This window comes from Schistocerca cancellata, chromosome 4 (assembly GCF_023864275.1).
Source record: "Schistocerca cancellata isolate TAMUIC-IGC-003103 chromosome 4, iqSchCanc2.1, whole genome shotgun sequence".
Taxonomy (NCBI): Eukaryota; Metazoa; Arthropoda; class Insecta; order Orthoptera; family Acrididae; genus Schistocerca; species Schistocerca cancellata.
In genome coordinates, this window is record NC_064629.1 from 38989293 (window position 1) to 39003941 (window position 14649).

Genomic DNA, 14649 nt, shown 5'->3' on the forward strand with positions numbered 1-14649 from the left:
TGTTGACATCTTATTCCAGAGAATTAATAAAAATAGTCTCAGATACATTTCGATAAATTAGCAAATGTGTTTTTGAAATTATACATGAAAACGTTTTACAGCTATGAACCTCTGTGACAGCTATACGGCATGTGAAACATCTGCGTTTATGGAGAGCTTTGACCTGCCTCACGACCTTTTCCGGCTTAAGGGACAGTTGTTTGTTTGTAACTGGCGGGAGCAGGCATAATAGTGCAGTCGCTATTCAGCATTATGGAATCGGATCGGTCAGGAAATGAAGACTTTGATCAAGACAGCGAGCATTCAGACGAAGAGGGAGCAATGAGGCTTGGTGATGTTTACATTCCACCGCCTCCAAAACCAGCTTGTTCCCATGACAGCCTGGGTCCAAGATTAATCATCTCACATATTGTTTGCGAGAATTTCAAGAGCTTTGCCGGCAAGAAATACATTGGCCCTTTTTCTGACGTAAGTAGCTTTCTTTTATTATTTAAAAATTTGAGAAAGTAATTCTTGTTTCAATGGGGCTAGCTGCGTCTCCCTAGTTCTCACTTCAGCGTCATATGAAGGATAAGCCTGTGTAGGTGTGTTTAGCATTTCGGATGTTAAATGTTTACTGTCTAAATTTCACGCTATGTGAGATAGTTCGTTCCATATTAACCATATGTGTTTCAGAACTGTAGCTGATATCGTCTCTAGGAAACAAATTCGTTAACCTACCAACTGTGGCAACAGCTTGACGTTTTGCAACTTTCATTACTGACCTATATCGTGCTTCCGGCGCTTTGTGCGTATTTATGTGCTTTTGTTGAAACTTAATGATATAATGTACAAATATTTCACAAATTCAAACTGGTTACTTATGGTGTGGCGTATTACAGGAAATTTTCTTCTAAATGTGGTGCATTAAAAATGAGTTGCGTATAATTACAGACACAAGTGCAGGTTTTCAGAAACAAGACTCATATTCTGAGTGGAATTAAAATTCTTGTCCATTAATCCTGAGAGTTCGTTTCCTTAAATCCATACGAACACTTTAACAGTTAATTTATTCATCCACGGATCGTCACAATGGTATAGGATTTGTCACCACAATTCAATGAAAATATCTAATTTATACATAGAATATATAAGGCTGTTTTTACGAGGGTAGGGCACACGGTAGGCCGCGGCTTTGCTGAAGAACCTTCCTGGCATTTGTCTCCAATACTTTAGGAAAACCATGGAAAATGTAAATCAGGTGGTAGGACAGAGCAGACTTAATCTTTACCGATACGAGGTTAGAGGCTTAACAACTGCGCTGCCTGATTCGGTTGATCCATCTTGTACAACGTTCTTTTACTTAGTTTTCTCCAGACAACTTATAACAGGAAACAGTTTTGCTCCTCATCGTTGCACACACTAAGGACATCTACTGGCGACTCCTGCACAATGAATATTCTGCTATGCCAACTGCACTGTCTCCAGTGTTCCGGAGAACTGACCCCAGGTGTAAACACGGTCTAAGAGTCATTCACGTCTTCCCGTTCTCATCTGTCCGCCTGAAAAACTGAGTCAGTATCCCACCACGATAGATACTGAGTTCAGGAGAAAGACATTACTACCATACCTACAGACGTTGGCACTTCTTGTAGAAGCATTAGTTTGTGGTTATGTATTGTAATGTGACAGGCTGTTGTAATTACCTCCTTCCATTAACAACTACTGAGTCGTCTACATAATTTTTGACTGTGTAGTATGCATTACTTACGAAAACTGTTCTGCCTTTTTAAACGGATGTATTTGGATAACCTTCTGCATTTCCTCGGACAATTCATTATACAATTTGAGAAAGAGCCGAGAGACTGGAATACGCGAAATTAAGATAGTATTTAATAATGTACTGTATTGTGAGGAGTATTTAGTTGAAACAGTAATGTCGAATTTTCCGTGGCTATTTCAGAGTGAATCATTCTTGGAATCTGTCAGTTTCATCAAGGTGAATGTGTGTGTGTGTGATGCGGGTAGGTGTGTTTCTACTTTTGGAAATTAGTTTATGTTAGAGAACGTAATCTTTTATTCCAGAAGAACCTTCCAATCTTTTATGGCTACTTTTGCAGTAAATAAGACATATCGAGCACAGTTACGCTGCAGTTTACTGTTGTAAACCATCGGGGTTGCTGGAAGCCTCCCTCTCAAAGGTCCGATAACAAAATCGTTGTTACGCGGCCAGTTCACTTAAAATTACGGGGGAATAGCTTGTTACAATCATCTACTCGCAATTATTTCAGTATACTTTGTGTTGATGCTTTTCTATTTGCAATATGCCCACACGCCGTCTGACCGACCAGTATGGCGACCTACCTACACAAGTCCCGACCGATTGCACTCGCCGATTACAGCGCCATCCTCTTATCATTTGTTGGAAATACGGAAGTGTCCGATCCCGCCCGTCTGCTTTGACCCATGACGTCACAAATATGGCGGAAACAAAACACACACACACTTTCCACCAGAAGCCTAATGACACTAACGGGACAAGCGCGGGAAATGGGGTGTTTTGGGCGGGGGAGGGGGGCGGGGCAAGCTAAATATAAACAAATTTAGACGCCTTGCGTAGCTACAACGTGTAAGTGAAGACAGCCATGCATGAATACCCACCCACCTCCCCAGGGGTCGTAACCCCTGCAACCCATAGAAGATAAAGATGCTTCAGTAGCTGATTAGTGTTTTTTGTCTTTTTTTAAAAAAATCTCACGGGATAGAACGAACAGATCAGAAAGATAAATATAATAAACTAAAACAGAAATTGGAGGAAACAGATAATTAAGATAAGTAATAAGCGTTTTTAAATTTAAAAAAATCTCACGAGATAAAACGAACAGATCAGAAAAGTAAATAAAATAAAACAGAACTGGAGACAGCCACACTGAAACCAAACTCCGCGCCGACATGACGTCACACACAACACCCTTACGTCACGGGTCAAAGCCGACGCGTGGGATCGGACGCTTCTGTCGACCCCATTTGTTTACCTTACGTTGACTCAGGTTATATACCTCGAGGTATAGCAAACTAGACAAAACAAAAGATGTTAGTCTTCACTTTATCAATTTATTCATGTGCATATGAGATGTCCTTGTAAGTTTAAGAAACTCATTTTAGATTGGAAGGATATATATTGGAAATGAAATCTAGGGTCTAATCTATGGTATTTTGGTTTTTAGATTTCATTTCCCATAAGTATCGGAAGTAAAACCTAAACCCCAAAATGCAGAAGGGTGACGGACTATATTATTCATAAAATGTCTTTTACTTTGTGACATATGAAATCATTATGCATTCGTTAAAAAATGAGACGTGCTTCATTTCCTGCATCTCTATTGCTATATTCCTCGCACGATGTATCAAAGACATGCAGTTTTTCTTATTTTGACTCTGGGAAGGTCGTTCCACGTGGAAGTTTGACAATTCTCATTTAGTTTACCAATTCCACGCACGTAGAAACCCACACGCTCGGAGATAGATATCGTCAAGCCAGGTTTGAAGTGTATTTTCCCCTAGAAAGTGATTTTCTTGACGTAAGATATTTAGTGGGAAAGGTGAAAATTTTAGGGCACAAGATAAGTGCATGAGCGATGACATCCCAAATTAGCAACTGGACATACTTTTGTGAAATCAGTGGATGCATTATCACGTAGTAACACCACTAGAAGTTTTGATCGTTTTTGTCATACTGCGGTTGAAACGTGTCCCAGCTGTTTATAACAAATGGCAGCTGCAATTAGTATACTCGTGCGGAGGAGTTCGTGGTGCAGAGCACCCTTTTCGTCACACCAGATGTCAAGTATTTCCTGTCACACTACCCTTTGCTCGAGGAGATGTCTTTCATGAGTACTCAGCCATTCATTTATAGATACAGAGGAATTAAAGATGTCAAATGCCAGTGGACATTGATTTAAATCAGTGGGAAAAGTTGAAAATTTTGCCGTAATATATGACTCGAACCCAGGTCTTCTGCTTACTAGGAAGCCTAGTAAACACGGTACACGGGTTCAAATCTTGGTCTGGCACAAATTTTTAACTTCTCCCATTGATTTAAGTTCATGTCCACTGGCAGTTCATGTCTTTAATTCCGTTGTGTCTTGATTCATAGAGGCTGGAGGATGAAAATGGTGTCTGGCCTTTCGAAACAGACGCTACTTACAAAAATGCAGTAATAGTCATCCCTTTGATTTTTGTTGCATTGAATTGGATCATACAGTTCTCATACACCGAACTTCTGAACCTTGCCAGCTGAATGGAAATGTCACGCGAAGAATAAAATGTCGCAGTTGATGATTGAAAACTATCGAGACTAACTTAATGTGGTAAAACATTACTGCCAGAACATTCCTTCTTGAAAGAAGAAACTCCTTTGCTGACGTTATTTGCCCGTAAACGACAGTAATGTTTCTAGCTGCCTCCGCTGACTTCTACCGTCCACTAAACCCAAAGCGAACAATATGTCCCAAATGTTAAACATTTAGACACTATTTTATAACGTTTAAACAACGTTCATGAGATTAAAATAAGCAAAATCAAGTTCGTAATTGCAAGACAAATACTAAAACTAGAAATAAGAAACTGAAATTGATAAATACTAATAGTAGTCAAAACATGTTGCGTAACTAACTCACTTGGTTTATCGAAGTCGTTTCGCGCGAAAATTCAAACGACTACTCGGTCCAGTCACATTGTGATCATCACCAGTGTTCGACGTCAACGTACAATAACTTTCAGACGGTATGTGGCAGCACTAGCTGTGGAGGGTATATAAAGCGTGTCGGGGGAACGCGGAAATCAGTGCAGTCGTTCTCATGATGCGGAAACGGAGACATTTATCTGACGTCCAATAGGACATGATCATTGGCTTTCGGGCCAAGGGTGAAAGCATGTACTAAACGGGCAAGTTTTGAAACCGTTCGGTCGCTGCTGTGGTTTAAAGTGCACCGTGCATGGCAACATGACGCTATCCACCGGCGCCGAGGCAAATGTGATGTACCTCAGGCCATAGGTGTGAACGACGGCTGCCGAGATTTGTACGGGCAGAGAGATGTGCAACTACTGAGCAACTTACGGCTCCCAACAGGGGCTACCAACAGTGTCTCCTCAACGACTGATCACCGAACGTTGCTGCGTATGAGCCCCCATAGCAGGCACCCGTGCTGACTGCGGTTCAGTAGCGGCGAAGGTTGGAATTCGCATGCCAGTGCCGCAACTAGACGCCCACTAAATGGTGACAGGTGGCCTTTCCATATGAATAACGTATTATGCTCCATCAGAGATGGCCATTGGCCAGTACTGCATGAAACGTCTGAAAGCAGTGTGTCCAGATCGGATGAGGGAGGGTTATGGTCTGCAGAATGTTTTCGTGGCATTCTCTGGCTGATCTCGTCTTTCAGGAAGATGCTGTAGATAAACACAAGTATGTATTTATCCTTGGGGACCATGTCCACCCCTTCATGCAGTTTATCCTCGGCATTATGGCATCAACCAGCAGGACAATACAACTTGTGACATAGCTCGCAGAGTAGGTGCGTGGTTCGAAGAGCACCAGGATGAGTTTACCGTACTCTTGGCTACCAAACTCCCCGGATTTAAACCCAATCTAGAATCTGAGAGACCATATTGATTGGGCTGTTCGGGACATGGACTCTCAATCTAGGGCACCTGGCGACGACACTGGAATCGTCGTGGTTCTGCATCACTTTCAGTACTTCTCAGATACTCATTGACACTCTCCATGCACGTCTACTACTGGAAAATGTGGTTATTCAGGCTTTTGACAGGTGGTCACTTTAATTTGACTGGACTGAGTATAAGAAACAATGTTTTCCTTACCATTGTGATACAGAAACGTGTCAGAAATGAGCAGCACAGCTTTCACCCCGTCGGACGGCAACCAGCGCCATGCGGGTGGTGGCCCTTGTAGGACAATGAAACTCTCGAGTTTAAGCAGTTCTGACCGTGATACAGCCACAGGCTCTTTCTCGGAAGGATTGGGAGAGAAAGTGAAGCAAATCATCTTTGAGGCTCCATCAGACTGATACCATTAGCAGCCAGTTGAAATGCTGTTAAAACGTAAAGTGATGAGTGGGCTCACTCACGCCTTTGCATCTACATTGCACGACATTTACCACAGACCACAAGCAGATAACAGTACTGGAACAGCTCTAGTGGAGAGGATAACGCTTCCTCCAGATGTTTCCTCATCCTACAGAGGTGCCAGATCGTGTAGATGGGCGGACTTAGAATTCTGAGGGGAAACCAGTTTTATTGGCCACTTATGTGAACAGCTCACTTAAAATGGGAACGCCTCAGAAATGGCAAACAGATTTGGATCATATTTGGCAGGTCGCTTGTGCATAACTTAAAATGAAAGACTAAGTTATTTTGGCCGTCCCGTTTTTGAGGAAACCACCCCTAAAGTTTGACATGTAATCTACTCAAAATTGATGGGATTGGTAGATTTTTTTCTGCTTGATATATGGAGTTCGCTAACACAATTTTCTTAAAAGTCGAGGAGAGAAATTCTTTCTGATACGGCTTATTTACCGACAATGCAATGAAAGCCCTGCTGGCGTAGCAACCAGCGTGCACGTCTGGGGAGCAGAGAACTTGTGTTCAGTTCTCAAGTCCAATCCCCCCAGGGGCTCTCAACTCTTTGGTGAGTTCGTGCTTGGCTACCGTAGGCCCCAGCCTTTGAAGCATTTTTCCCCTTCTGCGCTGCATGTCTATCCTGTTTCTATTCTTTTTCCCCTCACTTGGGGAACTGTCTGGGATGTTATTGGGAATGTTCTGCACTGTCTGCCACTGGTGTAAGAACACTCTCCTTTGTTTTTCGCTCCCTTTTCCTTTCTTTCCCTTCTCTCGTTCCTTTGCTTCCGCTTTTGAGGTTCCCCTTTTTCTTCTTCCTCCTGGTGCGCTCCTGAAGGCCAGCCCACACGTCTGATACATAACAGGTGACTGGGTAACGCGAAATTCACAGCCCAGGGTCAGTGGGTTGGTCCCTCTGTCAGGTGTTCAGGAGGTGTGACCTGAGGTGTGAACAATCACCTACAGCAGGTGCGCCCCCTTGTGAAGGGGGCTCCCAGTTGGAAAGAGAGTGCCATCAGAGATGCTGGGAATCATGGGGGATATCCTTGCGATGAGTCAATTATCTTCAAAATCGACGTCTACGAAACGTAAACATGATGCAGTTAATGATTCCAAGACCCTTCCCGCTGAACCATGGTCAGTCCGTCGCCACGGTAAATCGGTTTTTTATTCAGAAAGGTGTTGATGCAATTGCCAGACCTGTGAAATCCTGCTCTTATTTACGAAATGGCTCTTTGCTTTTGGAGACTACTTCTGATTCTCAAGCACAAGTGCTTACTGCCTCGCTTCTCCACGGCTATCCTGTTTGTGTCAAGGCCCATAGAACTTTGAATTCTTCCTGTGGTGTAATTTACACCAGGCCGCTTGACGATCTAACTGAGGCCAAAGTCCAATCTTACCTCTCTGACCATTGTGTCATCGTTGTCCATCATGTAATGAAAAAGGTTGATTCCTCCTTAGTGCCCACCAGCACTCTTTTCCCCACCTTTGGTAGAGTGGTGGTGTTGTCCAAGATCAAAGCAGGCCATGAAATTATCACAGTACAGCCGTACATTCCGAACCCGACGCGCTGCCACCAGTGTCATCATTTCACCCACACTAGAACCTCTTGCCAACATGCAGCCAAATGTGTAACCTGTAGTTGGGGTGCACAGGAGGGCGATTGCCCGCTCCTTCTCCCCGCTGTATCAACTGCAATGGCGGCCATGCTCTTCCTCTCGGGATGGTCCCGTTTATCTTGATGAGTGGGCTGTCCAAGTGATCTGGGTAAAAGAAGTGCCTTACAAAGTCACTCGGAAGTTACTGGCTAGTCGCAAACCCTGTATTCTCCCGTCTGGCACCTATAGGTCTGTTCTTGTTACCCCTCGCTCCATGAAGGACATCGCCATGCAGACATGTGACCTCCAATTCAGCTCTGAGATTCTGAAATCACCCAGTGTGAAGGTAGCATCGCCATCCCTCTGTCCAGCTGTGCAACAAGCCGTCAAACTCTCACCTCAAGAGGCGAGGCCACCAGCTACACAACCGGTAGGCCAGAAAGGGCAGAACGAGTACTCTCATGAAGACTTCCTATGTCCCTCCAGCCAAAGAACACAAGAGTCTTCCTCTAACCAGAAAGGCTCAAAGAAGTCCACCAAAGGCAAATGGGCTTCTCCTTCACCAACTCGAAGATCCTCTTCAACAGCGTCACCACATGGTACCTTAGCCCGGCCGGCTTCTGTATTGCCAGTGTGCTCCACCAACCGTTTATCCGAGTTGGACTCCATAGACCGACCACACAAGCAAGCTGATGATTCTGTGAACCTCATGGAGCAGGATCCTCCTCCTTATTTGCTCTGTAGTAGCGACTCTACACCAGCTGTAACTCGGCGGCCACTGAGTTGACACCTCTACATCTCCGCCTCCTCATGGCAGTCCTCCAATGGAATGTTCGCGGCCTTGGGTCTCACAAAGAGGATTTACGGCTGCTTTTAGCATTGCAGCATCCCCTTGTACTCTACATTCAGGAAACGAAATTGCGCCCTCACGACTGCTCTGAGCTTTCACATTACTTACCGACTTATTTTGCCTTCCCCCTGAGGTCGGCATCCATATCATGGGGGTGTCATGTTGCTCATACAGGATGACACTCAAAGTCAGCCCATCTCCCTGACTACCAGTCTTAAAGATGTTGTAGTTCGGCTTTTCCTTGCCCACCTCACTTATTCCCTCTGTACCAATTATGTCCCTCCGTCATTTGATGTCCCCAGGGCAGACATCCTTCAGTTTATTGGGCAGCTACAACCCCCATTTTGGCTACTCAGTGACTTTAATGCACATAATCTCCTTTGGGGTTCCCACAGGACCTGTCAGAGGGGTGCCCTCGTGACTGACTTTCTTAACTAACTTAACCTCTTCTGCCTAAACATTGGAGCTCCCACTTTTCTTTCAAATTCCTCGCACACCTATTCCCATTTGGACCTATCCTTTTGCACTGCCCAGCTTGCCCATCGTCTTGAGTCGTTTGTTCTTCCTGATACCCACTCGAGTGACCATTTCCCATGTCCTATCTGCTGACTCCTACCCCATCTGCGTGCACGTCCAAATGGCAGCTTACTATGGCTGACTGGCGGCTTTATTCTTCCCTGGCGACCTTCAAAGAACAAAATTTCGCCAGTTGGGATGATCAGGTGGAATATCTCACAAACGTTATCCTTACTGCTGCAGAATGTTCCATAGCTAGAAACTTAACCCGTCTGCTAAGATATTTACGTGAAAACTCGAAAAAAATAGAGAAAACTGATGTTCCACTCGCAAATACCGATGTCGGTGATACACCAGATTCCGAATCACCCCAATAATTTACAGTCAACTAAGGTGCTTCTCATGTCTAGAAAAAGGCAAATGTGTCTTCCACTTGCTAGATGCACACACCACAATCAATGTTCGCTCAACCAAATATAGGCAGTAAATGTGGAGAAGCAGCCAGCTTGACAATTTATATGGGAGGGAATAATGGTCCATTGCAAACACACGTCCACATTGATTCTTCTCAAATTTCGACAGTGAATACACGCGATCACGAAGGCTTTCCATCAAATAGTGGGTATTAGTTTACTATTCAGCCATCTAGAGGGCGATACACCTAAGTCAGCTACATTCTTGTACCCCAAACGGTCTTTCCATTATGACATCTCCTGCCATAAGCCGGAAACGTGAATCATTCCCGCCATTGGCCATCGCCGCCGCACGCCACGCACCGCCACACAGAATCGTCCTAGGAAATCGGCTACATACACATTTTATCACTGTATTTACAACTAAATATTACAATCGCAGTCTCAATTGGACGAAATTCGACAACAAGCGAAGTATCGGAAATACCCCTCCTGACGACTCTGGCTCTGGAAATAGAAATATATCACACATCCCCTACTACTAAGTATAGTACTTCGCCACTAGCTGATTTCTGGCGATATGAAACAAGACTGACCAAAAATTAGCGGTGGGTGGACATGTCCCATATGTTTTTCTTGCGAGTGGTACCACAGTGTCTTAGAAACAGAAACGTAACCGTCTTTCAAGCCACCAAATGTTCAAAACAAGATCGCAATGACTATGTTACTGTCACAAGAGTCCGCAGCTCGTGGTCGTGCGGTAGCGTTCTCGCTTCTCGCGCCCGGGTTCCCGGGTTCGATTCCCGGCGGGGTCAGAGATTTTCTCTGCCTCGTGATGACTGGGTGTTGTGTGATGTCCTTAGGTTAGTTAGGTTTAAGTAGTTCTAAGTTCTAGGGGACTGATGACCATAGATGTTAAGTCCCATAGTGCTCAGAGCCATTTGAACTGTCACAAGCGGTCTTGGTTCTCCAGGTGCTCGCAAGTATCGCTAACGACATGCATGACAAAAACTACAAAAGCCTTATAAATCGAGGTACAGCATTGTCTACGAATGAATTGCGTTTTCCATACAAATACCTTGACAGTGAATATAGACGGTGATTGCTGGAGTGTATATTAACAGACCAACAGTGCGATTACACGTCGCCGACGGTGTAAGCTCGTAATAAAATTACCGAATTTAGAAAGTGATTAGGCTAAGAAATGCATATGAAGCCGGTATTTGCAGCTCCATCATGACACTGCTAAATATTTCTCCAATATTTGTAACGCATTCTCTCTCGATGCCACGTCAAAGGTTCCACTGGTTTATAGCTGATGGTTGGTTGAGAATGATCACGCAGTAGACAGTATGCTGATTGAGGTTGTAAAAAATGTACACTAGCTTGTCAGATCTCAAGTGCCATGCTTTCCGATAGAAATGCTGTCTGTGATTTGGAATCAAGCCTTTCCATTCAACCACACACCTGCGTTGGTTCCTATGGAGAAGTCTTTTAATGATTACAGCCACTAGTGAACCATGTTCCTGACACTCTCATAAATAGAAACGAGTCATCTTTTTCGAACATATCTGCTTCAGTAAAATTTTAGATAGTTCTTATGTATCTTGCAACTGCCTCTCAAATTCTGCACTGCCATCCCTGCATCTTTGCTCATGTGATCGTTCCAGTTTGTCAGAACTGAGTAGAAGTCAGAGAAAGCTATATCTACCACATTCTGCAGTCCGCGTAGAAATGGGCTAAGCTGAGTTAGTGCAACAGGACCGTGTTTCGACCATTCGATGGAATTGGCAACATGTTGTCGTAGCACCGCCAACCATGTACATAGTACAATTTGTACGGTCGGTGCCAAACGAAACCCGCTCCTGCAGTACGAGGTAGTATAAAGAAAGTACGAATAGTTACGGGGGTGTTCCTTATTGCGATAATTACGAAGGCTAAACATCATACCAGTACTCCAGTCCAAAGCAGATTTGCGTCCCTAAGGGTCGATTCATGTTTATCACCCCAACATTCTATCATCTTTATTCTGTACCATTCAACAGAGAAAACCTTCGAACTATAAAAGCTCCGCTAACTTCATCCGATAGAGAACTTCGTAAGATTTTTACAGTATCTGCCTCTTCCCATATATCGAAAACAAATAACTTCTGCATGCCGGCAAGGAGCACATGCGGCGATCCTATTAAACACGCAGGTATTGAGCCACTGCATAGACCAGTGTAAGGTATCATTGCCTGTACCGTAGGAGGATGACCGTATCCCACAGACTATCCTAAGTCGCAAGAGAAGCTTCCTGTGACCCTGTGTCATTGTTTGAAGTACTGTTATTTTTTTCTGCTGTAACAAGCTTTGTACACTGCCATACGTACTGTTTTTTCTGCCACGATTTTGAGGACTGTCAGGTTCTAAACTGATACGAACACGCTATGATCCATTGCCACTCACAGAAAGCTAGACATCGCATGGTAAATCATGTTGTTGCTGCTGCAAGCATAACACACAACACACACTGGTTGATTTTAAATAAGACAGTCACAACATAAAGAAACCGGAAAAGTTTTGCGACGTTGCGGAGCTTTCCCAAACTGCTCTCCATAGGTGATCGATACTGAAACTACACTTAAACTCATATGTCACAGTGACAGAATAGCTGATACGGCTCAGCGTTCCATTTAGATTGATTCGTCATATTGCAGTATGTACGAGTTTGACCCCCAGGCGCAATGCTGCTGTGGACCCAGGGGTTAGAATAGGCCTGAGGTGTTCCTACCTGTCGTAAGAGGCGACTGAAAGGAGTCTTCAAAGCTTTTGGCCTTTATGTGATGGTCTGCTGTAGGGTTTTACCTCCATCTTTCTAAATTTTCCCGAAGAGTGAGTCAATTGAGCAATGGCACCTTACGTGGTGCATCGTGTCCATTGTGCATAGAGATCTTTAGCCCACTTTCTCGTCGTGGCATTGCAGTCCCGCTCATCCTCCATCTCTTGGGCGAGGACACCTTCCTGGGTGCGTTTTCCTCCAACCACTATGCAGTGTCGTTTTCTGTGCTGATGATGACCATGGAATTATTGGTACCTCATGTCCAGCATTGTAGACAGTCCACTGTGGTGGGGCCGCCATGTACCTTGGTGGTAGTAGCCCCTTGACCGCACAGGGATCTCACTGCTGATGCCTGCGTCGTTAATTCCCCACGTATGCCATGGAGTAGATTTCCATGTCCCTGGGGAATCGGGACTCTGGGCAATGGCCATTCTGCCAGGTGGCCCTTACTGAGGCTGGGCAGCGCCTGTAGGGAGGCCCCCTGGTTGGAGTGGGTGGCATCAGGGCGCATGACATGCCATGAAGCGTAGTACGTCATCTCTTGTTGGTGGTCTGCCGCCAGCAGTCTCTAAGTGGACAAATTCTAACTTCAGAACTAAGAAATATGACCTCAAATCGTTGCCCTCCCTGGAAACACCATGGTAGGAACGCCAAGCCAAGGATGGCAGTGAAGTTTATTCACCCCGGTACCTCGTGTGTACCAGAGTTGATGGGGAATCTGTCATGTCCATGAATCCTGAGTCTTTTGTGGAGCATTTGGAGGACATGTTTGGGGAGGTGAAGGGCTTGTACAACATGCGGTCTGGGTCAGTATTGCTAAAAACAGTACCCTCTGCCCAGTCATGGGTATTACTCACTTGTGACAAGCTGGGGGATGTTTCTGGTACCATCACGCCCCGTAAGAGCTTAATTATGGTGCAGGGTGTTATATTCCACTGGAACCTTCTTCTGTAGACTGAAGAAGAGCTGTGCGCCAATTTAGAAAAGCGAGGTGTTAATTTAATCTGGAGTGTCCATGGGGGTCGGAGGGATAACAAGTTGCCACCGGTGCCTTTATCTTGGCCTTCGAGGGTGACACATTGCCCGAGAAAGACAAGGTGATGTTCTAGTGCTGAGACTTTAAGCCATATATCCTGCCCCCATGTGGTGCTTTAAAAACTGGGAGTTTGGCCATCAGTCTGCCCACTGTACTTTCAGTGTCACATGTCGAATTAATGGACATCTATCACATATCAATACTCCATCTGTCCCGCCTCCCATCTCTGTCAACTGTGGAGACCATCATTCACCTTGCTCGCCAAACTGAAGGATTTTACAGAAAGAGAGGAAAATCATGGACTATAAGACTTTGGACCCACTGACCTGCACTGTAAATTTGAGTTCCTACATCTTGTGGCTATGTCCTCGTCTTACACCACTGCTATGAGAACACTACACTCGCCCTCTTGATGGGGTGGGGGGGGGGGGCCTTCTGTCCCTGTTGGTCTTGCACCACCTACTTCGGGAGCAACACCCCCCTCCAACCATCGGGGATATCCCCACTTCTGAGCAGGAGAAGCACGTCTTTGGCTCTTCTTGCTAGGAAGGGGTCCCTTGAGTCACTCCTTCCCAGGTTTCTGCTAGTGGGAAAGATCACGCCTGCCAATGGCTGATGAGCCCCAAAGCAGATTGTCATAGGGATTCACGCTCATCGTCAGTCCCAAAGACTGAATCAGTGAAGTCCTCCCAGCCAGGGAAACTCAAGGAGCAGCAAGAGAAAACCAACAAGAAGGTCCTCAAGGCAAAGGGAATTGCAGTGGCACCCGAACCACCGCTACCTTCAAGTTCTGTGTCGGTGGATAAGGTGGAGATTCTGATGTCTGCCGAGGACCTAGATCTCGCCAGACCCTCAGACACAATGGATACAGACTGCTCAGGCAAAGCGTTGGTGGCAGCAGGTGACCCTGAGGCGTAAACTGTCTCATTGAATGTTCCATGCCTTCCCTGTCTCACGATGACGCCATCTTCCAGTGGAATTTCAACGGTTTTTTTCCACTGCCTGGCTGAGCTACGGCAACTGTTAAGACTTACACCTGCTATCTACATTGCCCTCCAGTAAACCTGGTTCCTGTCAGTGTGGACCCCTGCCCTCCACGGATATAAGGGATATTGCAGGAACCGTAGTGACTATAATCGAGTGTCAGGTGGAGTTCGCATTTATGTCTTACAATCAGTCTGTAGTGAAACTGTGTCCCCTTCAAACCCCTCTTGAAGCCGTGGCTGTCAGAATAAGGATAACACAGGAAATAACTGTCTGCAATGTATATCTTCCTCCAGATGGTGCAGTATATCTGA

At 45.1% G+C, this 14649-nt stretch overlaps 1 protein-coding gene across 1 annotated transcript in view; it reads right to left on the minus strand.

Moving 5' to 3' along the window:
• Positions 1–338: 338 nt before the first annotated feature.
• Positions 339–14649, minus strand: part of LOC126183363 (cell surface glycoprotein 1-like) — a gene marked incomplete at its 5' end in the record, with an annotated part of 134407 nt that continues 120096 nt past the window's right edge. The window contains one exon of the mRNA XM_049925282.1: positions 339–381. Coding sequence (XP_049781239.1) covers positions 339–381 — 43 coding nt within the window. The remainder of the gene's footprint in view (positions 382–14649) is intronic.